The 25,409-nt window shown below is 37.5% G+C and overlaps 7 protein-coding genes across 7 annotated transcripts; 2 read left to right on the forward strand and 5 right to left on the reverse strand.

Annotated features, from left to right (window-relative positions):
• Window positions 1-24: 24 nt before the first annotated feature.
• On the reverse strand, window positions 25-1,122 carry KLMA_40564 (uncharacterized protein; the record flags this gene model as incomplete). The annotated part of the gene is made up of 1 exon (XM_022819888.1): window positions 25-1,122. The coding sequence occupies one exon, from the start codon at window positions 1,120-1,122 to the stop codon at window positions 25-27; it is 1,098 nt and encodes a 365-aa protein (XP_022676409.1).
• A 334-nt stretch (window positions 1,123-1,456) lies between these two features.
• On the reverse strand, window positions 1,457-3,469 carry FMP40 (Fmp40p; the record flags this gene model as incomplete). Its single annotated transcript, XM_022819889.1, has 1 exon — window positions 1,457-3,469. The coding sequence occupies one exon, from the start codon at window positions 3,467-3,469 to the stop codon at window positions 1,457-1,459; it is 2,013 nt and encodes a 670-aa protein (XP_022676410.1).
• Window positions 3,470-4,313: 844 nt separating this feature from the next.
• On the forward strand, window positions 4,314-7,082 carry SRC1 (src1p; the record flags this gene model as incomplete). The annotated part of the gene is made up of 2 exons (XM_022819890.1): window positions 4,314-6,245; window positions 6,483-7,082. The coding sequence occupies 2 exons, from the start codon at window positions 4,314-4,316 to the stop codon at window positions 7,080-7,082; spliced, it is 2,532 nt and encodes an 843-aa protein (XP_022676411.1).
• A 1,466-nt stretch (window positions 7,083-8,548) lies between these two features.
• On the reverse strand, window positions 8,549-18,277 carry TOM1 (E3 ubiquitin-protein ligase TOM1; the record flags this gene model as incomplete). The annotated part of the gene is made up of 1 exon (XM_022819891.1): window positions 8,549-18,277. One exon carries the CDS (start codon window positions 18,275-18,277, stop codon window positions 8,549-8,551), a length of 9,729 nt encoding a protein of 3,242 aa, XP_022676412.1.
• Window positions 18,278-18,839: 562 nt separating this feature from the next.
• RAD52 (recombinase RAD52) lies at window positions 18,840-20,177 on the reverse strand (the record flags this gene model as incomplete). Its single annotated transcript, XM_022819892.1, has 1 exon — window positions 18,840-20,177. One exon carries the CDS (start codon window positions 20,175-20,177, stop codon window positions 18,840-18,842), a length of 1,338 nt encoding a protein of 445 aa, XP_022676413.1.
• A 978-nt stretch (window positions 20,178-21,155) lies between these two features.
• On the forward strand, window positions 21,156-22,985 carry NDC1 (Ndc1p; the record flags this gene model as incomplete). The annotated part of the gene is made up of 1 exon (XM_022819893.1): window positions 21,156-22,985. The coding sequence occupies one exon, from the start codon at window positions 21,156-21,158 to the stop codon at window positions 22,983-22,985; it is 1,830 nt and encodes a 609-aa protein (XP_022676414.1).
• A 310-nt stretch (window positions 22,986-23,295) lies between these two features.
• On the reverse strand, window positions 23,296-25,119 carry NHX1 (bifunctional K:H/Na:H antiporter NHX1; the record flags this gene model as incomplete). The annotated part of the gene is made up of 1 exon (XM_022819894.1): window positions 23,296-25,119. The coding sequence occupies one exon, from the start codon at window positions 25,117-25,119 to the stop codon at window positions 23,296-23,298; it is 1,824 nt and encodes a 607-aa protein (XP_022676415.1).
• Between the last annotated feature and the right edge of the window lie 290 nt (window positions 25,120-25,409).

Genomic DNA, 25,409 nt, shown 5'->3' on the forward strand with positions numbered 1-25,409 from the left:
TTTTTTCTTATTTTCGATTCTCTTTCAATAAGTCTTTCTACTATGAGTAGAATAAGTTTTGGGGTAATTGGTAGAGGCAGGGAATAAAGAACCGGTATCATTTCCTAGATTTCTGTAACAAATTGATGGAATTTGCGTCACGGAGCCATCTGTCTCCAACCATTTTTTATAATGCTTATCATGTAATGACAAATCATCTTCCTTTAAGTTCAAAGATTGAAGTTTTGCATATTTGAGAAGCTCCTGATAATCAACGTCTTTAAATTCTTCAAGATGTGCAATTGAGAATTTAGCCAGATTTCTGAGACAAAGCTTATATCCGAACTTCCCCAAATAATAGGGACCGACTACTAAGGTTAAAAAAGAGTTTTTGGCCACTCTTGTTCCTTTTGAAATTTTTTCACTGTAGATTCTCTCCTTGAGCTTTTGCAAAGCCAATTCTTGTTTTAAGATATCATCCTTCGTGTAAATGGGGTATTTTTCTAACAAGTTTATATAACGTTTCCAACTTTTTGACACTTTTGTTGATTTATCTTCATTTTTTTCTTCATTTTCACCAATATTATTATTGTCGTCAGCGATCTCTAATACAGGCTCTTTGGTCAAATCACCTTTTAAAACTCTCTTAGTAACGACTTCAGGGGTGGCTATTTTCTTGTAATCATTGGTTGAATGCTCTCTTGAAAAAGATCCTATATCAGTTTGTTCAGTGGGGAGGCTATCTTCCCTATAATAATCAGCCAAAAAAGAATTTTCTTCGAGTTCACAATTAAACAGAGGGCTTTGAGGCAAATTTTCTATTGGTATATGTTCTTCCATTTCTTGCTCATTAATATCGCGGTTGTTTTTTTCGTCCAGTGTAGCTTGTTCATAAACCGAAGATGTTTGGTCATAGGTGTACTGTTCGTATTTATCTGAAAAAACCTCTTCTATAATACTTTCAAATTCTTTGGAGAAGCTGTCAGATACTTCCGAAAATTCAACCTGGTCCAAAGAAAACACTTCGGTCTTGGTTTCATAAAAAGGTAGAGGTAATTGATCTAATTCCATTAAAGGAAAAGCGATACTCTCGAAAGTTTCTACCTTTCTCTTCTGAGTTTTTTTTGCCTGTTTTAACAACATATGCTTGGCGACTGTGCTTTTCCAGGAATTATTGACAAGAAGTTCTTTTCTGATATATGGGTGTAGCTTTATATATCAATATCATTCTTCAGAGATAAGTTTTGAAACTGGTGGGTCTAGCAGTTTCAAATTTTATATTCATTTAATATAACAGAATAGCTCTATGCTTTGAAACTTTTAGTCACATATCGAGTTTGAAACCCTTGCCAGATCAAGTTGATCCTGGTCTGAAGTAGAAACTTAATTTGAATATTTAACGATAGATACAAAAAATAGGTAAAACCTATACTTAAAAAACGTCATAAGGAAACACTAGAAATTCTTAATAACGTCACTAGCTCGAACATCCACATTGGGTCATTAACAGGTCGGGATCATCTGTGACAGTACTCCATTCTACTTCTAGTTCTGGTAAGAGTGAGTTATTCCAGGCAGAACTATCGTAGGGGTTGGTACTCATTAGAAGAAGCTTTTCGAGGGATTGATTATCTAGTTCTGCATCCGGATCATTGAGTTTCTCCCTTTGCTCTTCTGTATATTGGTCAGCAACATACTCAAGAATGTAGTTTCTAGGAATGAAAAGAGGATTTACTTTCTGAGCAACTTGGACTCTATTCTGGAAACTTGGCGCTAACTGTAGGAAGTCTTTTGCCCAATTGTTCAACGTCTTTGATACCTCTAATAATTTTCTCGTTTCTCCAGAGTCATTTTCCGCATGGTCTTCATAATATTTCGTTATTTTTAAAATTTGTTCCTCATTGAAGAATACTCTTAGAAGATCTTTGTCCAATCCATGAGGTTCTTTGTCATTCAAAAATGGGCCATTGTAGTTTTGTAGTGCCAAAAAGAAGCCATTGTAATCGACGCCTGTTACTTGTAAAATCTTTAACATAGGCTCAATGACATCCACGGTGAAGCATTTTACTTTATCTGCAATCGATGATAAATTTTCCTCTGTAAGTTCTGCAGGAATCTCTAAATCATACCCAAGTCTCTTAGCCATTAAATCGGCATACTTGACTGTAAATCTATACTCATATTCTAATCCAGTTAGGTTTATAATTGCGGTAGCTCTCTCCGAAATTTTGTTGACCTCCTCTTCAGTCCAATCTTTGCGTTCGGTGACTGGGAGTTTAGGTAACAACTCTTTTCCTACACCTAGAGGAATTACTAGAGCCTCTGCAAGTTTAATTAGATTCCACCATATTACAGAAGGCTGGTTTGAAAACGAATAGCGTCCATTGACATCATCATGATTTGGAGTATAATCTGGATCAAACTTGTCCATAAACCCAAATGGTCCAAAGTCTATAGATAGACCGAGGATTGAAGTGTTATCTGTGTTTAACACACCGTTACAAAATCCATAAGCTTGCCAATAGGCTACTCCCTCAGCGTTTAATTTCGCGATTTTTCTAAACAGTAAATCATACTTGGTCATTACATCATCAGTAAGCTTTTTGGAATGCTCTTCTGAGCTATTAATCATAGTCGAGGTTCCTTCAAAAAAGTTGGTTTTGAAACTGTTTAATGACACCAAATTCTTTTCAACTTTCAAGCCATCAAAAACTTCATCAATGCAATAGTCTGCCAATTTTAATAATCCTTTATCATCCTTTTTCCATCTGAATAGATCAAAGTTTCCAATGCGAATCCAACTGGGTGCAAATCTTGTTATCACCGCACAAGGTTCGAAGTACGATCTTTTTGCTCTTGTCTTTGGAAGCGAAGAAATCTGTAATGCTCTTGATGATGGAATCCCAATGGCATGTAAACTCTCAGATATAACAAATTCACGTATACTTGACCTCAACACAGCCTTCCCATCAGCAAATCTTGAGTATGGAGTTAACCCACTACCTTTCAACTGGATAGTTTGATATTGTGCGTTTTTATCTTTTATTTCAAAGAGATTATGCACTCTGCCGTCCCCCAACTGTCCTGCGAATTGGCCGAATTGGAAACCTGCGTAGGATAAACTGTACGGGAATATATTCCTGGATTCATCAAAATAAATCTCTGAACCCTGGCATAAATTTGTCAATTTCTCATCGCTTACTAAGTTTAGATCTTCCAAGGCCTTTTTGCTTTGGATCATAGGTTTGTAATGCACACGTTTCTCTGGTGCACCGAAAGAGAAGTGAGGTGTCCCATTCGTTTCCGTGGAGACTTGTCGAGGCGTGTGAAATACCAAACGCTGTCGTTTCAAAGACTCGTCATCAGTTGCACGGTACAAATCTGCTGCTGCTCCAACTGTCTGCAAATATCTTTCTGGATCAAGATGTCTGACGACTCTTGATGAACCACACTCTTTGAGAGCCAGGATTATGTTTCTAGCCTCGCCCATCCTGAGTTTAGTATCTTTACCTACTACCTTCTCCTTAAAGTGAACTCGGAATTTTATGCAGTCTAATACCACTAGACATTGTGTGAAATCATATATACATATATATATATATATATATATATATATGCCCTACTAAAGGATTCTTGCTAAACTCCAATGTTTCGCACCAGCGCAAAATATTGAAAAGATTCCCAACACTACTCTTGGCGAAAGGGTAACCTAAGGAATCTGGTTGATTAAGTAAACAAGGTTATGTCTTAAGACCCAGCTAATTGCAGTCGGCCCCTACATCTCTTCCAAAGGTCACTATGGAAGCCAGACAAGAAACAGTTGGATACAATCTTAGGCTGCATGTCAGAAAAATATACCAACTAAAAGACTGTTAGTTATACATTCAACTACATTTATATACAGAAATAGTTCTCGGTTTTTGATGAATATGTTTCCCCATGGCAAACAGTTGATAAAACCATCCCTATTGTCACTTAACATTTACTGTTTGGCCGGTACACAATACACGATACCATTGTTTCCTGCGAAAAGCACATAGTATACCCTACTTAGCACTATTGAGAATAGAGGGGAGAAATTATTCGAGTTACCCGGTGTTTGTTGAAAAGTAAACAAATGTCAAAAAGTCAACAAAAACAAAAACAAAAACATGAAAGGACACAAACAAATCGTTATTCAATAACATAGAGACACATCTCGAAGAACAAAAGTAAAGTAATAAAAGAGAAAAGAACATAAGGTTATTAAATTAGAAGGAAGCTCAATTACTTGAGTTGAGGATTTTTGGTTACTTTTTTTTGTTGTTATTTGTCAATTATAAATTATTCTGACAATGAGCAAGGAAGAGGGTAATAGTAGTTTTAATGAATCTCTTCTGAAAGAGGACTTCGATCCAGCATCATTAAAGATCGCCGAATTGAAGACAGTGTTGACGAGCAATGAGATAGGCTTCAAAGCACATGATAAGAAGGCTGCGTTGGTAAAATTAGTAGAAGAAAACCTAGATACTATCAAGAAAAATGTAGAGAAGGATGGGATTACGACATCTTCGCATGGAAAGGTGAAAGTTACGAAAAAGCGTGAAAGCAGTAAGAAAAAGAGAAAGTCAGCTACTCCAGACGCGTTAGAGAAGTCATTGGAGAAAGCTGTGCACCATGTTAAATCAACACCAATATCTACTCCGGTAAAGGAAGAGAAGGAGGAGGAAGAAGGAAATACCAGTAAGGTGGTAGCAAAAAAACGGAAGAAAAAATCCAAAGGAAATGAACTGGATAAGGAGGAAAGCCGTAGTAAAACATCAAAGAAGAGGACTAAAGGTGATGAAAGTGATGTGGAAGAGGGAGAGAAACCAGATAAAAAGGCTCGTAAGACTAAGAAGAAGAAAAATGTATCAAAAGAGGGATCTCACGATATCAAATCGGCCACCGGTTCTCCAATTACGAAGAAAATTACCAAAAAATCTCCTATCAAATCTCCTCATAGATCTTTGATAATAGATAAATTCGAGTCGTCTGACGATGCATCTGATGATTCTGGGAAAGATGATAGCTTTGTTAACTTTTCTATCAAAAGGACTTCTAAATCTAACAGTGCTATTCATTCTAGCCCTAAAAGTGGCACCGCTAGTGCAGATATTAGTGCAGATGCCAGTGGAAGAACTGTGACTCGGTCGAACGAGTCTACCAAAATCATGGAGACTCCTCAGGAATCTACTCCAATCAAGCTAAACTCAAAGAGCCCAAGGGCAAACAATGCACTAAGAGAATTGGAAAACCAGGTTGAACAAGAAGAATTGGAAAACCCTCAAAGGCGAATCCCAACCCCAACATTTCCTACCATTGAGGAGGTTCAAAAGTTACAAGATCAAGTTACACGCTCAATCAATACCGATAATACTGAGGCAAGTGAGAATGTATCTACTAGTGAACAACAAATCGCAACAGACCGCGAGGAAACAAGTAGAGAAGAAGAATCAATTAGCGGTGATAAAACTAAAGACGAAGTTGAAGAACCGATTGATGAAGAATTGCTTGAAGGTGAGGAAGAAGTGGACGAAAACTCTTCTGTCTTAAAAGGCGAAGGGAAAGAAGAAGAAGAAGAAGAAGAAGAAGAAGAAGAAGGGAAAGAAACCACTGACACAAAAATGGCTAAGAAACAGTGTATCAAAAAATCTGCTAAAAGTTTATTTACCTCTCTTGGTCACTTTTTAATAAAGCTTAACATCTTCCTCTTGATAATGTTACCAATAATATTTGGTCTATGGTACCGTGAGCAGAGAATAGCCGTTGGATTTTGTGGTTCAGAAATCGATATCCCACTCTTAGGTAAGGAGTACACAAATCCATATGTTAAGGAATTTGAATCGAAATTGAGTCCGCTCAAACCAGATTGTCTACCTTGTCCTGAAAATGCCATCTGTTTCCCATATATGAACCTAAAGTGCAAGCCGGGATACATTATAGAAAAATCCATTTTTTCTTTGCATGGTTTGGTTCCGATTCATGATAGGTGTATCAAAGACTCTAAAAAGCAAAAATTAGTTCAAGAAGTGGTGAAGAAAACACTTGAACTTTTAAGAACCAAGAATGCTCAAGAGTCTTGTGGTGAATGTGAAGATGATATCAAAAGTGGAGTGAGTAATGAAGAATTATATGAAATCTTTTATGAATCTAAGAAACCTTGGATCAATGATGAGGAATTCAACGCTCTCTGGGAACAGGTCGAAGTTGACTTGAAAGAAGAACCGGAGATTATTTGGAGGCAAGTGAGTATACGTTTAAACCCAATCTCGTAAGAAGCATTCAGACACATGCTTTTTTTTTCTAGTGGTATTATTTTATTATTGTTTTTTTTTTTTACTGTTACATCTCGAGTGAACAGATCCGTCATTAAACCACGAAGAGAGCCACTGTTGTCTGTTTGCTATTAATGAGATTGATATTTATCATTGAAAAAGCATCACAATTACTAACATTTTATTTTTTTATTTTTTTCCATTTAGTTACCAACAAAGTCAGGAAACCATAAGTCTTCGGGGAGCTCCAGCGACGGTCACCCACCAGAAGGGAGTCTTGAAGTTGACGGACAGACGGGACATTTTCAAGAAACAGGGTTTCAAAAGGGGTATTTTCGATCTACGTCTAAAAAGTACATAGGTTTGAAGTGTCAGTTTGAAAGACAAGTCCACAGTACATGGAACAGATACCAGTGGCTAGTCGTCTCAACTTTTTCCATTCTGGTGGCTCTCCAGATATTGAAAAGGTATATCTCTAAGAAGTTACAAGAGAGAGAGATGATAGAGAAAATCTCCGAGCAGGTGATCAAAAGATTACAGCAAGTTGTGATAAAAAAAATCCAACCAAGCTACATGTCGTCAGTCCAATTGAGAGATTTGATCTTGAAGGATGTCAACGATTTGAACGAGAAGAACAGAATATGGACTGCGACCACCAAGAGATTAGACTCAAACACCAACGTGAAGTCCACCCTAATGGAGATTCACGGTGAGATCATGAAATGTTGGGAATGGATTGGCGTACTACCTATAAACGACGACGATAATAAGACCGAGCAAACAGAGAATGCAAACGTTGCAGCCTGAAATTTCAATCTCATATAATATTATTACTACGTTTTCAAGCGAGCAAGCAAGCCAAGCAAGCGGAAAGGAAAAGGACTTTGCAAAAAATAAAACCAAACAAGAAACTAGGATCTTAGCGGTGGACCCTTTCTATCTTTGTTATTTTTTTTTCCTCCCCGTGCCCTACGTTTACATTGTATAAAATGTATAGAGATATATATAGTTATGTTTGTATGTATAATTACGTATGCTTGCATACGTATCTTTTTGTACGTTCGTGTGCGAACCGTAACAGTAGGGTGGAATCTGCGAAACGCAATAATTATAAACAGTGAAATATCGTAATAAAAGGTATACTATGCCACTATTACAGTCTTTCCTTTGAAAAAGAGTAGTTACCTATTCTCCCTTAGAAAACGCACTGCCTGTATTTCGCTCCGAAATACGAGCCGAAAGAGAGGGACAGGAGGGCGTAACGTTCCCCACCCCCCACTCGACCCGATCCTTCTCCCCCAAGAACCCCAGAAACTCTCCATTAGTCCAGAAGACTCTCCATTAGTCCAATATAATAATACTGCACTACTACTAGCCGCTTCTGGAGCTCAGAAATGGTTCTTGTCCGAGGCATAAAACCAAGACCCCCAATTGTACCTCCAAACTCCAAAAATTGGGTCTTTCTACGCACCCTTCGAATTACCCCGGTTTTTTAGAGGGAAACCGAAAAAAGATTGGAGAAACCTTTTAGAAACTCTAGTACGACAAACACAAAAGACAATCAAATATTCGATTCGTTATTGTGATAGAGATAAAAAGCTGAGGTATGGAATAGTGGGTTTTGTCACACCCGTTTGGTTTAAATGACCTGTATATAGTTCAAGGAGTCTTGGTATTTGGCAGCTGAAACTCCGGCAAAGTCTTTAGACATCTTTGAGTCCCTTTTTTGCTGCGATAACCTTGGGAATTGAGGGCATAGTTCATGAATAAAGAAGTATATATATATATATGTGTGTGTGTGTGAATAATTTGTATGTAGATGGTTAGGTAATTGTATTGTGTGTATGTGTGTTTTGTTTTGTACACGACAAGGTAGGCAAGGAAAACGTTGTCTGTATATGCATAATGAGAGCGAGCCAAGTTTTATTCCAAAGTTTCAAGAATCCAAGAACAAGAGCCTTTAAATCCGGAATTATCGGATTCTCCATAGGATGTATAGGTTCTGCCCTGTTAACTTTGGGGTTGATCGATATTGAAGAACGGCAACAAAAGTGGAATGAAGATATATTGCATATGAGTCGTTCGATAAGAACTTTGGAAGAGCACGTCAAGTCGTTGGAAGAGAATAAGAAAACGTAGTGAGTGAAACTGGAGTATCATTCACCTTACAATGGCAATAATTTATGTTCCGTATATTGATGTACGTGTATATATATATTATCCCTATATGTGATTGTGTTTATGTGTATATTTGTGAATTGGAAATATTGTACTTATGCCAAGCCGAAACCCTCGTGGCCTTCATTGATAGCCAACAATAATGAACCCCGCAATTGTTCGTAAGAATCATATGCAGGTAAATCTAGTTGGTTGAAACATGTGTGCGACGATGGCAATCTATCGGTGGAGCCGTAGTCCCTGTGGATAGAGAACTTGGAGTCACCGTTGATTCCACTCAAGTCTTTAAACCCATTCAATGGAAGCTTAGATGTACCAGTCACAAATTGTAAAAGTTTAGCTCTTTCTTCTTTATCAAATGATCTGACAGCTCTCCAGAAGTAATTTATCTGTTTGCATGTTGGCGTGTAGTTGACGTAGGTAGTGTTGTTCTTCCAGTCATCAACATCGATATCTGGTAGACCGCTGATCAATAGCTCCAATTCTTGTTCGTCAAAGATAGAAATCAAATCTTTATCGATAATTGTGTAGAACCCTTGTAGAAGGTTTGCCATGTGTTCCTTTACAGATTCTTGTAACTTGTATTCGACCACTTTCTGCACATACTCCTTCTTGTTTTCTTCGGTGACAGCGATATTGCGGCCATTTGGAATCAAGTCGATAGTCTTGTGCTCACCGTAATCGTCGGTGTCAATAGAAAAGGTCTCCTCGATAACATACGTAATGTCATTTTCAAGCATCCAATTCAACGATTTGTAATACTCTAAATCTAACGACTCCATATCCTTTAAGGATACTGGTTTCCCCAAAATATTCTTGTACACTTCTCTACTGAAATGGCAGTCCAAGAAACAGTTGTCACTAATAGCTTTACCGATGATCATACCAACAAACTTGAAGAAAGACAAATGCTCGGGATTGATGCCCGAAGTACGATTAGGACGGAACTTTGTGTTGTCAGAACCGACTGGAATAAACAAAGCATAATCAGGATTAAACATTTGTCTCGAAAGCACCTGGTACCATTCTCTGGTAACACCACCTTCATCGACACCTGCCTCTCCCTTAAAGGTAATATCCAACTTACAGTTTTTGATCTCTTCATTTGATTTAAAGAATAATGCGCGGTAGGAATCAAGGAAAACTTGATCACGGCGAACAGTAATCGATAATTTTTGCCTTTGAGCAGGATTATGTCTTATCTTTGCCATGAAGAAGTGTCTTTTGTTGTCAAAGTCTAGGATTTTAGGATTCTTCACAAGAAGTTGGAAGGGACCGCTCATTAATTGAGGATTGGCTCTAATCATTTCATTCAACAACTTTTTATGCAAATCTGTGAACTCAAAGAATAAATCTTCCACTGAAATTGTCTCAAAATCATAAGACTTTTCGGTGTATTTCAATTGTCCGCCAGATACCTCGCGAACCTTACTGTTTTTGCATACCACCATCAATGACTCGATAGTAGGAAGAAGAATAGTGGCAGACGTAGATACTGCACTATTTTCTTCAAAAGCAGTTAAGCATTTGCTTAGTGCAACCCATACCGGACCTAATTTCATCTCATTAAATAGAGCCACTAGTTTGCGTGCACTTTCTGTATCCCCTTGTTTCTGATGTGAATAAATATAGTCTACAGCAGTAACAACCTTTAACAATTTAGATTGCTCCGAACTAGGTGAAGTGAATTTTTGAATTATTTCTGAATTGATTTCAGTGCCACTCTTGACAGAAGGTAATTGAACACACAGTTCATTAAGATCTTTGATTAGTTGAGATATTGTCGAAACAGCCAAATTTCTTAATTCAGATGTAAATATTTCTTGAGCATCTTTGATAGAGAAGAGATTCGTCATTATATTCAACGTTTGTTGGAATATCTTGGTATTACAGGAGTCTAGTTTAATCACAGAAACAATTAGCTCTAAGTGCTTCTTTTCAATAACAGGTATTTCGAAATTTCTTTTGAAGGTGTTCTCATTCTTCTTCTTTACCAATGACAGGATTGGTTTCGTACATTGCTTTAAGATATTTGTTAGCAAATCCATTAGGACAGTTTCATCGGTTACCAATTTTTGGTTAAGTAAAGCAAACAACGCATTGATAGGCCATTTCATGTTCTTTGAAAATATATCCTTTTTCGTTTTCACATAAGATTTGTTGATAATCAAATTATCATGTTCTGTAACGAAGAAATATCTTAATCTGGCATCGGATTCAATCATAGACTGCAAAACTTCAATACACTGATTGGCAACAATGAGGGGAGTGCAATCTGGAGGTAATTGGTATGACATTGTTTTCGAGTCATTTGAAGAGTTTGCCTTGTTTGATATTAAGTTAAATATCTTTTCCAACGAATGTTGATCTGAGATACCTTCCGTTAGGATCAATAACAAAAAGTTCATGATATCACTGCGATTTTGCTTGCTGGAACATAGTTTGAAGAAAAGTTCGTGGTATGACTCACGAGAAAAGTATGGCTGAGGAATAAATAAACTCTTGACGATTGCTGCTATACCGGAACGGTCGACTAATGGATCAAAGTGAACACGTTTAGATTTATTTTGATTGCTCTGAGAAGTTGTATTCTCATTATCGGAGTTACCATCATAATCACTGCCACTAACAGACTCTCCATCAAATTCACCAACCCGTCTATTAGATAACAGATTAGAGAAACGCCTTGAGACATTTTCACCAGCAATTATTTCTTCGCGAATAGTAGCAGGTACTGACTCCAAAAATTCATCATTTATTTCTCTGCTGTCAATTTCATGTTGTCGAGCCTCAGCTCTTCTTTCACTGATATGTTGTGCTAATACTTCAGCTCTCATATCCTCTGGTAAGGCATTTATGAATTCTGGATCTATATCTGTCCCTCCGATATCAACCTCATTACCGTCAATTATCACATAAACCGGTTCATGGGAGGCGGTATTAGTTGGATGTTCCTCCTCTACTTCAGCCACAGCTTCAGAGCCCTCTCTACTAGAGAGATTCTCAGTATCGCTATCATCCATAGTCATTTCATCCAAGCTTCTCTTCTTTGGACGTTCTGTACCAGTCTTCTCCTGCAGCTCCTTTGCCTTGTGTTCAGCTATCTGCTTATACCATAACTCTGCACTTCTTTCAATTACTTTGCAAACAATCTCTGGTAATATATTTATTAAAAACCCTTTGTTTTCATAAAACATCTCAAATATATCGCCCCATCTTTCAGTAGTGTTCTTGACTATAATACCATCGATAGATTTATTATCTAAGAGTGAGTCAGCTAGCCAAAACCCTGTAATGCCTGGTCCAAATCTCCGAGCCGGATTATCCTCATTTGAAATGATGTCTTCAACCTCTTCCATTCCATGTGGCCCCAATGGGTTCATCAGCATGTTCCTTGATCTATGACTATCGCTATCAATAGATATTATTGATGGAGCAATTGCCATTCTGTTGTGATGATGTCTTCCACGTCTGTTGTTACTTAGAGAGCTGTTTTCTATTCTGAATATTAATTCCTCATTTGGAACATGTTGTACACCTCTGTAAATACCTCTTCCTTCGCCATCCGAATCATCGTAAATTTCAACGCCGTCTGATGTATACCATCTATTATTTGCTCCGTTTCTTAAGTTGGAGGAGTTGTAGTTTGCTTCTTCTCTTTGTGAATCATCGCTCTCATAATCGGTATCATCAAGTTCAGAAAGTCCTGATTCCCAGTCAGATGACAACTCACTGTCATCTAAATCTATCTCCAGGTCAGACCCAAACCCTTCTTCGCTTACTTCGACAACTAATGGAGGGCTTCCCGAGTAATAGCTTTCGTCAGCAGAAATATCCTCTTCGTCATCTCCTGACATATCCTCATCACTAGATTGCTCGTTGATTTCAACCTCCATCTCCTCATCTTCGCTGCTCTCTACACTATCGCTTGTAGCAGAACTCTCATCCGAGTCGCTATCAGATTCGGATACAGATTCTTCAGCGCCATCTTCATCACTAAACACAATTTCAATGTCTTCATCATCGTTGACAAATGCAACGTCTTCATCGCCCATCAAAGAATCATCATCGTCATCATCTTCGATATCTTCAATATCATACATACCAAGGGCTGAGTTTTTGAACATATCAGGAACTTCTTCTTTATCTGAATCTTCGTCGACATCTTCATCGTCTTCATTATTCTCACTTTTGAAGTATTCTGAGAATATATTCCTTGTTTCCGTGATTGAGTTTAAAGGATCGATAGCCGCATTGTATATCTTTTTAGAAAATGGTACGTTCAAATCTAGTGTTGAAAGGCATTCCGTAATGGTTTCGGGAATTTTGATTTCAAGCATCAACTTACAAATTTCGTATTTGTCAGTTTCAATTTTCATTTTGTCCAATAAGTTGTTCATTAAAGGATCTGTAATTAAGAGTCTATGCACCAAATTAAACCAGCCATGGTATTTTCCAAGGTTATTTTCTAAAGATCTTGTTCCTTTTAGATCCTTCATTGCTTTTGACAACGATTCTAACGTGAACTTTCTTATGAAAGTCATATTGGGGTCAAGTGATTTTGGATCAGATTTTACCAGTTTATCATCCTGAACAGAACTAACAAAGCCAATTAGTGCACAAGTAGCTAATTTACCTATTGTTTCGCGACGTTTTGTAACATAAATGTCCACATCTTGAGTTTTGTAGTCCAAAAGCTGGTGAATAAAAAAGTTTAGGGCTGTCGTACGGGGTGCTGGAGACTCACTATAAGCTCCTCGTTTGTTGAAAGTCATAAACTCATATTTGGAATGATTGTAACTAGATAGAAGTTCCGTCAACGTTTTCAATAAGAAAATCATATACGCACAAATTGGATTCCTGGAGGCTTTCACTTGGTTTCTTGGTTTCTTTTTTACCTTTTTCTCCTCCTGCTCCGCTGGATTGGGTGGTTCACTTAACCAATCCATTTTGTAAGCAGCCATAAGTTGTGAAAGCAATAAGTCAACAATTCCAGTTCTTTTGGTGAATGCAGCTTCTTTTCCTCCCTCATCAGCTTCTAGATTTTTGGGCTCTTCATCAACGAACCTTTTCATAACGAATGACTCTAATACATTTTTGGAAGAGAAGTCAACAAACCTACCATTTTTGCATAGCTCTGTAACAAAAATCTCTGGATCACGCATGATAACGTTGGCTTTTTCGCCTATTAACAAAGTGAGATCTCTGGATTTTTCTTTAGTGTCGCCAATTGCTCTGGTAGTAAAAGCACGGTTCAATTCATACTTGATTAAAGATGATACCACATTCTTTGTTTCAAAACACCTTCTACAAAGCAACAAAAGTGAAGATTCTAAGTAGTTGATCTTTTCAGACTTTTGATGAGTTCCGATAACTTTTAGTAACTTTGGAATTATTCCAGATTGCACGATTTCATTTGAATACTTCTCTTCAGCAGCATATAAAATTAGAATACGAGAGATTGCCAATGACGAGTAAAAGTCTGTTATTTCAGGAACTCTAATTAACACGTTGAAAATCAGATCCTTATCAACTGAGAATAAATGTTTAACATCAACAGTAATTATTTCAGGTATTTTGAAGTCGTCTGGTAATTCTGTGCTATCTGGAAACATAGATCTTGCAAGAATGATTTCGTAAACATATAGTGCCTTGAAGAACCATGGATGGTTCACATATTGTGGAGATAAATTCTCCAGTAAGAATGTGATGAATTTATGAATCACTGTCTTAGACTGGTTGTAGATCTTTTCCTCATTCAAAAAAATACCAAATAGATGAACAATTGGGGCAAGTTGGTCAGCATTTTCTAATTTGCTTGAATTCATAATGGAGAGTAAGTCTTCCAACATGCTTATGTGAGGGAATTGTAGCTCATCGTATATCTCTAAGAACATCTTTGAAACAGCATTTATGAGTTTTGGATAGTTTTGCACGATACAAAGTATCTTCTGCTCAAACCCATTACGATAGAAGTTGGCCCTGAAATCTGTGAGATCAGCTTTTGTAGTGAGATTGTCGTATTGAGGTGGCAATAGCTGAAGATCAGTTTTCCATTCGCCACTGGCCTTGAGCTTCTTATAATTCTCCCATTCAGCATTGCTGAAAACATCTGGTTTCACGTGGACAGGTAAATCATCATTTTGTTCTTCCAAATAACCTCTAGCAACATCTTCAGAAATGCCACATGATTTTAACATCTCGATTTTGCAATATGAAGGTGGTATTAAATCCCATCTTAGTTCGTATAATGAAAACTCTGGGTCTTCAACCTCATCACTTGAAGCGTATATATTCTTGATCATGGTTAATAGTTGTTTGAAAACAGGGTAGGGGAATCTTCTTCTATCACTGGAAAACATTTCATCGAGATCAAAAATTTCTTTTACTAAACCGAGGGCAAGAATTTTGATGGTAACAATGACACCAGACGTTATATTGTAAGTGATATCGTCATGAGGATAGTAGTCCTTTGTTGAACGAATCATTTCCATAGTTTGTAGTTGAATAGCTTTATTCATAAAAGAGAGCGTCGCTACTAGTCCATGGGATGCAATCACATCTTGTTCGTCTTTGAGATAGTTTATTTTTTCGACCGCAGTAACATCTGGGATCTCTAAGCATTTTTTGGTCAATACCATACACCAATGCTTGTATGCTTGGAATCCTCCTAGTTGATAAAACATGAGAATTGGTATTGTATTGAAAGTATCCAAACTTCTATTATTCGCCACCACATATGTGAAAGAAAAACTTGTCAAGTTTAGAAGTACAACCAAATATCCTAGTTTCTTTTCCAAGGATTTGTTGCTGAGCATGTTAACGAAAGATTGGGTCACTTCATTAAATATTCTAAGTTCAGTTGCAAGATCAGTAGAGGTTAGAGACATTTTCCTTGCGTGAGATAATCTTAGTAGTGCCCTAAATATTATCGATATGCAAGATTGCGTAGTATGGAACAAAAACCTGCATTGTAGAGTATTTTTGAATTTGGTTGAAGTGAAATTTGTCTTAACCTCCTTTTCGCCTTTGACCTTATAGAGGAGCAACGACGGAGTACCAGGTGAAGTCGCTGGTCTTGTCTTGTCTGATACATCTACAGGTAGAGATTCCCGGATATAGTATTCTTCTAGAGCACATCTTTCGAATGTTGATCTCAAAAGATGCACTAAAGAAAATCCATGTTGCTCAAAATACTCAATGATTTGGATAACCCTTTCCGGGAAAAGTGAAAATAAATCAATGTAAACGGAAGTTATGGTAGATAAAATCACTTGTAGAACGTTGACTTGTTTTAGAGTTTGTTCTACAGTATCCGAGTCCATTGTTAGAACGAAAGATTTATTCTGATCGTAATTAATGAAGTCAGATAAATCTTCTAAAGTTGATTTCAAAAGATCCAATAATGTGGGTAAAGCATATTTACTATCCTCATCATCGAAAGTTTTTAAAGCGTCAGTGAAATTCAAAAAGCATTGGGAATCAATGTAGTCATATGTTGGTTTCTTTGGTACCAAAACCGCTAATAGACTGGCAGCGTCAATTTTTTTGGAGAGAAGTGGGACCCAGGATACATTTTCCATCATTCCAAAAAACATACCGGAGAAAGTATCGAGTATAACGGAGTATTTTTGTACTTCCCATGCTGCTATCTCGTCAGCACCTTCTTCATTCTCCACAACCTCTTCGTCAGGTGAGAGATAAAAGTTATTTTGTCCGTTTTGAGATTTGTATAAATGAGGGTGATCAAAATCGAGTATCTCAGGTAGTTTATGCACTAGTTCTACAAATTGGTCAACAATATCTTCTTTGAGATCAGGATAATGTCTCGATAATTCATCTAACGATGAACCAAGATCAATTACTTCATCATCAGCGCACATAACTTTCGAAAAATCCACGTCAGTCGAGATCTGGAAAATATAATTTATCAAATGTTTCTCTTTGACTTGCTTTAACCCATCGGTATGAAGACATAAGGCTGATATAACCTCGGGTAGTATCTTTAGAAGTTCTGTTGAAGGACAAACAAATTGTTCAAAATTCTCAATTATGAATGGAATAGTGTCACATTCTATCAAAACTTGATAAATAGTAGGTTCAATATTGATGACGGTCTGTATAATATCCAACACATGGGATAAAAGCGTATAGCCGAAAACAGACTTATTCTTCAATATATTATTCAATGCTCCAAGAATTGGAGAGTCTATTAAGTTCCTTGTCCGGTTACCGGAATCGCATGATAACAGCTTTAGTACTAGCTTTAGTAAACTTCTGATGAAAGATATCTGTCTGAAAGAAATGGAGTAATGTGTCACTGAATATTTTGGAGGAGCTCCATATTCCGGATGTTCTAACGCAAAAGTCACCTCCTCCGTTAAAGACTCTATTAAAATATTAAGTCCATTGTTATTGATGAAGTCATCAACGCATTCATTACTCATTAAAGCGTCTAATAAATGAGTAGCAGATGTTTTGGTGCGTTTGAAACCGTTTGTCTTGATTGAAATTATATCGAGGATTGATGAAATAAGTCCGGCATTGAGTAAAGATTCTTGGAGAACTCTAACATCGGCCAAATTTGAGATTAGGTAAAAAAATCTCACGTTGTATTCTTCATCAACCTCTTCGGTATTATTTTCTCTGATGATCTTAGAGATGTACTTTAGAATTTGAAATAGTAAACCATGAGACATATTTCCTCCTAAATTCCTAACGATATCCGAACACCAAATATGCTTTAAAGATATGCACTCTAGTGCAAAGAGAGCATCCATCCGTAAATCTCTTGGAACTTTGGTCTCTGACAATGACAAAAACTCCGAGAGACTATTAAATGCATATGGATCAACTTCAAAGAATTTAGAACTAACCTGAGCAGGGTAGAAAGTGACATTTATAATAGCTATTGCGTTGAACTTGGTTTGAATAATATGATTTCTCAACTGAATATTCTCAAAGGAGTTGTCGCTGAAAGCTTTTGCAACTGTTGCGCGCAGAGAAAATTTGAACCATTCCTCCCTAGGTAGCTCTTGCATCCCCTTATCAAATATTTGTTGAAGGGTTAATGACGTTAAATCATCCTTGCTCAGGATAAATGTACGCATTTTGTTTGCATTTACTTGAAGGTTTTTGGATGGAGGCTTGGAATTATCTTTATTACGTTTTGAGTCTTTTGTGAAGTACTTGTATTCAATGCGTCCCAACTTAGAAGGATACAGCTTTTTATCAAAGTAGAGGTCGACTAAGGAAAAATGTTCCATGTTGTCATCGGTTGTTGAAGATGGCAAACATAGTGCAAGTTCCAAACTTTTCTCTTTCATCTCATCGCTACTCATAATTCCTTTAGAATCATAGCCATTACGGGACACGACATTTCTTTCACCAATTGTGGCAAGGATTCTTGCTGCACCTAGTTTGATCTTAAAGTTAGGACAATTTAATAATGAGTTCATGACATCCAAAGAGTTGTAAATGGAGCGATTCATAGTATTATTGAGTAACCGAATCGAAAATGACAAGTATTCCCATACATCATTTTCATCCTTTTTAGACATCAATTCCAATTTGCAAGGGAGCTTCTTCCAATCTGTGGAAGTATAATTATAATTTTCTACTATTTTCGTCAATATTTCATCAATTCTATTCAATACCGGAATCCAGACGTACAAGTCGTCTCTTGAACGGTCCCATTCTTTGATGTTCTTCAATTTTTCAATGAAATCCGATTCGGAACATTCTGTTAGATCATCGATCAAAGGTTTGTAAGACTTTGCATTTTCCTCCTTTCGTAACTTTTCAGCTCTTGTTAGAGTAACCATTTTATAATCCGTTTGATTGGTATTTTTAACTCGATAGTAAAAGACGATTAGCGCTGTTTTGATACTAGTAGTAATATAAGTTTATTTTAGTTTCAAGGATCAAAGCTTCGAAGTAACTACCTTTGTGATGACAATAAACAGTACAAGTGTTACCTGTCTGAATGGTCCAGAAAAGTTCCTTGTGATCGTATGAACTAAGTTGCTGTTGCTCAGTGGCTACAACTTCTTTTGTATGATCCTCATCGATGATGTATCTGAATAATAAATATAAACCTGAACTAATTGCCATTATTTTTCACACGTCGTATATAGTGATATTTCTTTTTACATAGCTTTTTAGAGTTAAGCTAAAGATAGTGAGAATGTTATTATAATGGTATTCTTTGTGCAGTAAATGACGCTAGTTTCTAATATAAAAGGCCGTATATGTTCATCACCAAACTGTCATGTTTGCTTTGATCTATAGTAAAATTTTGCAAATGAATTGGTAGCAGTTTATTCATATTTTTAATTTTTGTTCATGATCCCTTTCCTCCTCTCTTCATTATAATTACTATTAGTACTATGAAATGTTTTTCCTGATGTTCGGCTGCTGGAGCATACGTGGTCTGCCTAATTGTGTACGTTGTGCTGCCGGTCTCGCATTTGATGCTGTATTTGGTGCTAGCTGAGCAGGATATCTTGTTGGTGTAGTCTTGTTAGTTTCTGTTGACGATTGAGAAGTGGCAGCCTGCGCTTCATTTGTTGTATTCGTAGATAGTTCTTTTCCCTTTGGGGCAAAGCTAGAGTATATTTTCGATTTATTCGTATCGATTCCTTTTTCTTTCAGGACAGTTGCCCGTACGGGTATGGATACTGATTGATCTACCGTGTGTCTTATTGACTGAGCCTGAAATTTTGGATCGAATATGGCATCCGATGAGATTGGACTTTTGTTCTGCAAAGATTCCGCTGCTTTTGCTGTAACGAATGTCAGCGGTGATGTAGTTCTTGGTTCTTCGGTAGAACCGGAGTTTGATTTTGCATTCATATTAATGAGGTCTTCTTCTTGTATTTCATCACTAAACATGAAAGAGTCATCAAGCAAGTCGTCCGGATCTTGTGCAGCTTCTTCATTTGAAACAGGGTTTACTGCTGCAGTTGTGGTCACAGGGGCAACCGCCGTTGTCGAGTTTGTTGCAAATGGCGCCTCTATAGTTCCAGATGCTGTTGGGCGGTTCTGATTTATTGATGCAGTTGATGATACTACTGGTGCTCCTGGTTTTTGAATAGATACATGAGACTGATTTTTTGGGTCATGGTTTAAAATACGCTTCTTCAGCGACGGTCCCTCTGTATGGGAATCTGATATAGTGTTTGATCGTGTTATTTCACTAAGTTCGTCAGCAGGTCTGAAGAGATTCCCTTCATCGAAATCTGGTGGATCAAACTTCACTTTATCGATCTTAGCTAGGAAATCTTTATCATAAAGACAGTTACCAAGAGCATTTCCGAATCCCCTAAGGGATCTCTTTAATGCATCGGTGACTGCTGACTTTTTAGCACGTTCAAACGCACTCGCCTTCCGACGTTCATTCTCCACTGTCCCATATCCAATATCCTCTCTGAACGTGCCATCTGCCAGCGAAACGCGCACTATGGCAGTACATCCAATGCAAAACTTTCCCTGTCTTTCATCAAGAAAATCCACAGTCACATTCTTAACCTCCGTAGACCATCCATTATATCCAAATATCTGGTTTGCTAGATTGATAGCCTTCCATCCTTCAATGTAAGCTACTCTACTTGACCCAAATCCAATCCTTTTAGAAATATATTCTGGCCCAAGTTTCTTATCTAATTTACTCTGGATATCATCCTGAGCACTCTTCGCGCCACTGTTTCCCTGCCCATCATCCATGCTGAAAAAAAATAATGAAGCTAGCGTAAGCTACAGTTTATAATCCAGTTGTCAACTAACTTCACACTCAAAAGCAGACAGTCAACCATGCACTATCGTTTTCTTTTTCTTCCAGCCTTTGCTTTTAAATATTCTAAAAGTTGACAGATCAAGTTACTCTTTCGTGCTTTTCTAAACGTTTATAAAAATTGTAAACATACAAACACGTAAAAAAAAAAAAGGTATTTTCGGTGAATGAGAGAAAAAGGACTGGCTATATACACAGCGAGGAGATCACTCAAAACAGTGAAGCCATAATCATAGTTGCTGTACTACTATTTGTAGACTCTTGGTACTCTTTTTGAAATAGGAATACTTCTCTGGATTTTTTGTACTCTTACTCCATGTCCAGCTATAAAATTGCATTTGTATATTATGTGATAATTTAGTTTTAAGGTTTATCATTAAAGATTTTTGACCACAATACAGTATTTATGTTCTAAAAGAGAATGTAAAATTATTTAACTGTAAAAAAAAAAAATCACGGTGATTAAAAAGGCACCCTCACAGGCCAGATGTCACCACCTTCAAAGTTGTAACAATTGTCTGTGAAATGAAAGGGAAATGCGTGTGTTGAAGGACACCATTGTTCTTGCTGTCACACATACAAGCGTTTTCCGTCACAATGGGGCTTCACTAACAAAAATCGGATGTTACCCGGATATTCTACTGTATTTTCTTAGACGAAATTTTTATAGTTTTTTGAATTCCTCTTCACTATACACGTATACAGTAAATCTAAGCTTTTATACACATCAACTTATATCCATATGAAAACCTTTATGCAAGACAACAGTCATTGAATCGATTCTTAGTTAGCCTAAGAACAGTCTATTGATTCGACACTATTTGTGATCTTCAAAAAAAAAACGGAAGATTAGGCACGTTGACACCAGATTAGCACGCTATTTACCTTCGTTTGTGTTTTTGAGATCTGCAATGTCTGCGTACGAAAATAAGGGTCGTTCGGCTTCTTTCACACCACAACGACCAGCGCCACGTTACACATACCATCATATATTTAGCGATGTTTGCAAGACCCGCTTCAACCAATATTCTCGTGGGTTTTTGTTCAAAATTTCTATTCTTTTGATAACGTTAATGGTATTTATATCGAAGTCTAGTTCACCATGGACAGAGATATTGCTCGAGTACTTCAAAGTGATCCCCCTAATGGCAGCGATGCTACAGGTAGTAATTACGAGGAAAAACTATCTACATGTGGACTATTTAGGTTACACCAGCTGGATCAGCACCATTTACGGACAATTGCTATCAAAAAAGTGGGCCATATATACTTTCATCTATGGGATAGCGGCGCGCGAAATCGCCTATGTTTTTAAAGGGCTCTTTTTCAGAAAATTTTGTTGCTATTCAGATACCCAAAATCTTTATTACAGTATTTTCTTGTACTACATTGTACCGATTGTTTATTCCGCTCAACACGTATTATTGGACCTTGATAGACTCACTTTCAACTACGGCACTCAGCACCAACATCCACAAAAGTACATGGCATCGAAAGCTTTGGATTCATTTTTGAAATCCCTTGTTCTAGCTGGAATAACGTCCATCATAACCCCAATTTTGTTTAAATTTAATTTCGGAACGTTTACTGCCGGGTTTTTCTTTCATTTGAAGACTTCTAGTCTCGCGTTTGTAATCCTTCAAATCTACGACTTTACTAATATTGGATTCGATGCATATTTATCAATTGGATGCTTGCATAAAGGTAATCCAATCTCATCGCTATCATCCACACCAATTGAAACTTTGCTCACAGGCTTAAGATCCGAGAAAAAAATCGTTAAACTAACGTCGTTCCAAGAATTGGCATACAGAGCAACTCATCCAAAAACTGAATTGAGAAAACCAATATACTACTCTTCTGATAAGAACGATATATTATGGCCTTGTATCCTAATGGAATGCACACTGGTGATCCAGGAGACCAATAATAACGTCTCGGACTTCTTAGTGTCATTAAAAAATGAGGTTGATCCAAAACCACCAAAACAGCCCATGTCAACAACAAACTCTTCTTCTGATTATCTTTTCGGTACTAATCATACCATCAGAACTCAAAGCGACGATGGATCATCAAGATTACCAGGTGCTCCACCATCAGAACATAGATTTGCGGACCCTCCATCGACATCATCGCATAGAATTGTATTAGAAGATGCAAATGTATTCAAAAACCACTCTCAAAAAGATTTCAATACACCAAGATTCACAGAAGCTTATAAACAATCAATCTTTAACAGACAACCGACGATATTTTCTCTATTGAATGAATTGTGGAATTACCTGGTGAAGAAGGTAACTCAATATCTTTTCACAATTGACTCAGGTGATTCAAACAAAAAAAAGCTCTCGTTATTCGAGCTTTACCACATTTCTAAGCTTAGGGAATCGGAAAAATTATGTCCTGTACCTGTCTGCTACGCGGAATGTGTAAACGCTTTGATGGGCTTATTAGTCAACTCTCTCGATGAGAATCCAAAGGGTGCCGTTGTATCATCGGTTGGAGATGTTTTGAAACTACTAGAAAGATCAATCGGTGTGCTTGGCTCATTTGCGGAATTAGAGTTAGATGGCAAGAAAGACAAGAATCCAGATGATATCATAAGCATATTATACGACCAATGCATCAATGCCTTTTTGGCGATAGTGTTAAAATATGATACCCTTCTCAATGATGTTTACTTAGATGAGGATGTTGTAAAGCTAACACAATGGCTACTAAGACTTTCCCAAGATCTTTGAAAAACTGTATATTAATCTTCTATATATTTCAAGGATATCGTAAGTAAGTGCAGATAACGAAGAATGATACCGTTTAATAGTTCTTCTAGTACCATAAATGTCTTATAATTAATAATAACTCGATTATTTGAATACGTTTCTTTAAAAAGAAAGAGCCTTTCAACATATTATCGCAATGAATTTTGAAATGAAAGAGATTGCCCTTTTGTAGTGTTGTACAATGCATATGAATTTGTGTATATCCTTTTCCTTCACCAAATATTTGTTGTTTTTCTTGTTCAATGTATAATCTATGTTGTCCTTAACATTCTTAGGTTCTTCTACTTGACATAAAATTAGGTGAATCTGAAGAATGGTTATCTGCTCTTGATGGAGCATCCGATGGATTATCCAAGAACACGGGTTTTAAGACTTGTTCATCGAAATTTGCAAACCATTTGTCCTGATTGAATATTTTATCCACTGAGCTTCTAATTTGCGAACGATCGAATGAAAATCTAGAATTTGTTGCTGGCTGCTCATTTGGCGATGCGCCTAGTCCGCCATTAGCGCTCGTTGCCAATGGAGGGAAGTCAGATCTAAAGTCTGCTGTTGAGTCTAAGTTACCACTTGGAAGTGATATCGGACGGGGTGCTTCAATATCGAATTCATCATCACTTAGATCATTTTCATCCTCACACCCTGTCTTAATATTTAGAATCTCTAGCATACTGGCAGTAGTACCTCCAAAAATAATAACAGTTAGGACGACGACGACTAGAACTGTTGCCAACAAAGTGAACTTAAACTCACCTTGAATCCCCATTGCAAGAGCAACACCAACAGCACCTCTTAGACCTGCCCAGAATACCATCATTTGGTACTGATAAGGAATCTCATCAGGGATTGAATACTCAGACTCTGAGGATGAATTCAAACCCATGGATCTCAACGTTCTTATTCTGTAGAACCAATTGACAAAATTAGATAAAGGAAGGACAGCACACCAACGTGCCACACAAATTGATATGGCGGTAATTATGATCAACATTGGCTTGTATACTAGTTCCACTTCAGTGAACAAGGCCAAACCCAAGTAGATGAAGATGAAATTTTCCGATAGTCTTGCTAATAATTGGAATATGTATTTCAATGTAACCTGTGTTCTTCTGGACATGTTGAAATAAGCGTAGTGTTTCAAAGTTATACCACAGAATAATAAGGATACGATCCCGGACATGTGGCAGCCGTTCGAGAAGAAGTAGGACTGGTACGCCACCAAAAGGATGATACAACTCTCTATTTCAGGGTACCTTCTGATATAAGTATGTTTCAAGAGTAAAGCCACGAGCATTCCAATCATACAGCCGATCAACAGCGACACCGTGAACGTCATCAAGAACATCCCGATACCTTCGAAAAAGGAGGAAAATTGTAGCTTTTTACCGTGGAACTTCTGGCATGTTTCGAACATGACGATGGAAATGGCATCATTGAGCAACGACTCACCGAAGATGATGGTATAAAGTTTGGGATCCACTTTATAGGCGTTGAAAATGGACAAAATGGTGACTGGATCCGTTGCGGAGAGCGTAGCTCCAACAGATAAGGCATCAACAAAGGATATGTTGATCCCTTCTAGACCCAAAGAGGTCCAGATGAACAAGATGGTCCCCAACACGATAGCAGATATGAGCGTACCCGGAATAGCGAACGTGAGAATTGACACGATGTTGTTAAAGAAATTGACTTGGTTCAACTCGTATCCCGAATTGAGGATAATTGGAGGCAAGAGCACGTTGAAAAAATACGACGAGTTAAACGTCACAGTATCCTGGATGTAATGACCAGGGCTCAATCTGATGATAAGCCCCACTAGCATTCCGTAAAAGATAGAGAGCACAGTTTCGTGCACTGCTCTTACCCTTTTTCTCGTGAGCATATACGATGACCACAACGCCGCTATAAGTAGGAACAATAGAATGAAAAGCGCCCACGAAGAGAACATTTCCTCTGTTATGGGATTGACATCGTCTGGGTCGTCTGGGATTGGCACTTCTCCATCATTGTCTCCACCCTCATCGTCTTCGCCAGACGCATACCCCATCCGAGCCTTTATCAGCCAAAGAGCAATATACAGTGCCGTTTTCTTCATGGCGATATAGCTGTGCTGCACTACGATTACCGAACTTTAATCCAGATGACGATTCAATGGGTAACAGCCGGTATACAGATCGTGTATGTATAGATCTACCTAATCACAATCACAAGCTGTGTGTCCTTGTCTACTGGTTAAATGTGCACTATGAGAGAATGGGGTCCCAGGGAGGGTTTCCCGGGAAATCTACAATACAATACAATACACCCACACATCACATATAATCTCCACCAGTCTAGTCATTCTTACAAGGAATAGCATCGCTCTGGGACCAGTATGCATGCAAG

This window comes from Kluyveromyces marxianus, chromosome 4 (genome assembly GCF_001417885.1).
Source record: "Kluyveromyces marxianus DMKU3-1042 DNA, complete genome, chromosome 4".
Lineage (NCBI taxonomy): Eukaryota > Fungi > Ascomycota > Saccharomycetes > Saccharomycetales > Saccharomycetaceae > Kluyveromyces > Kluyveromyces marxianus.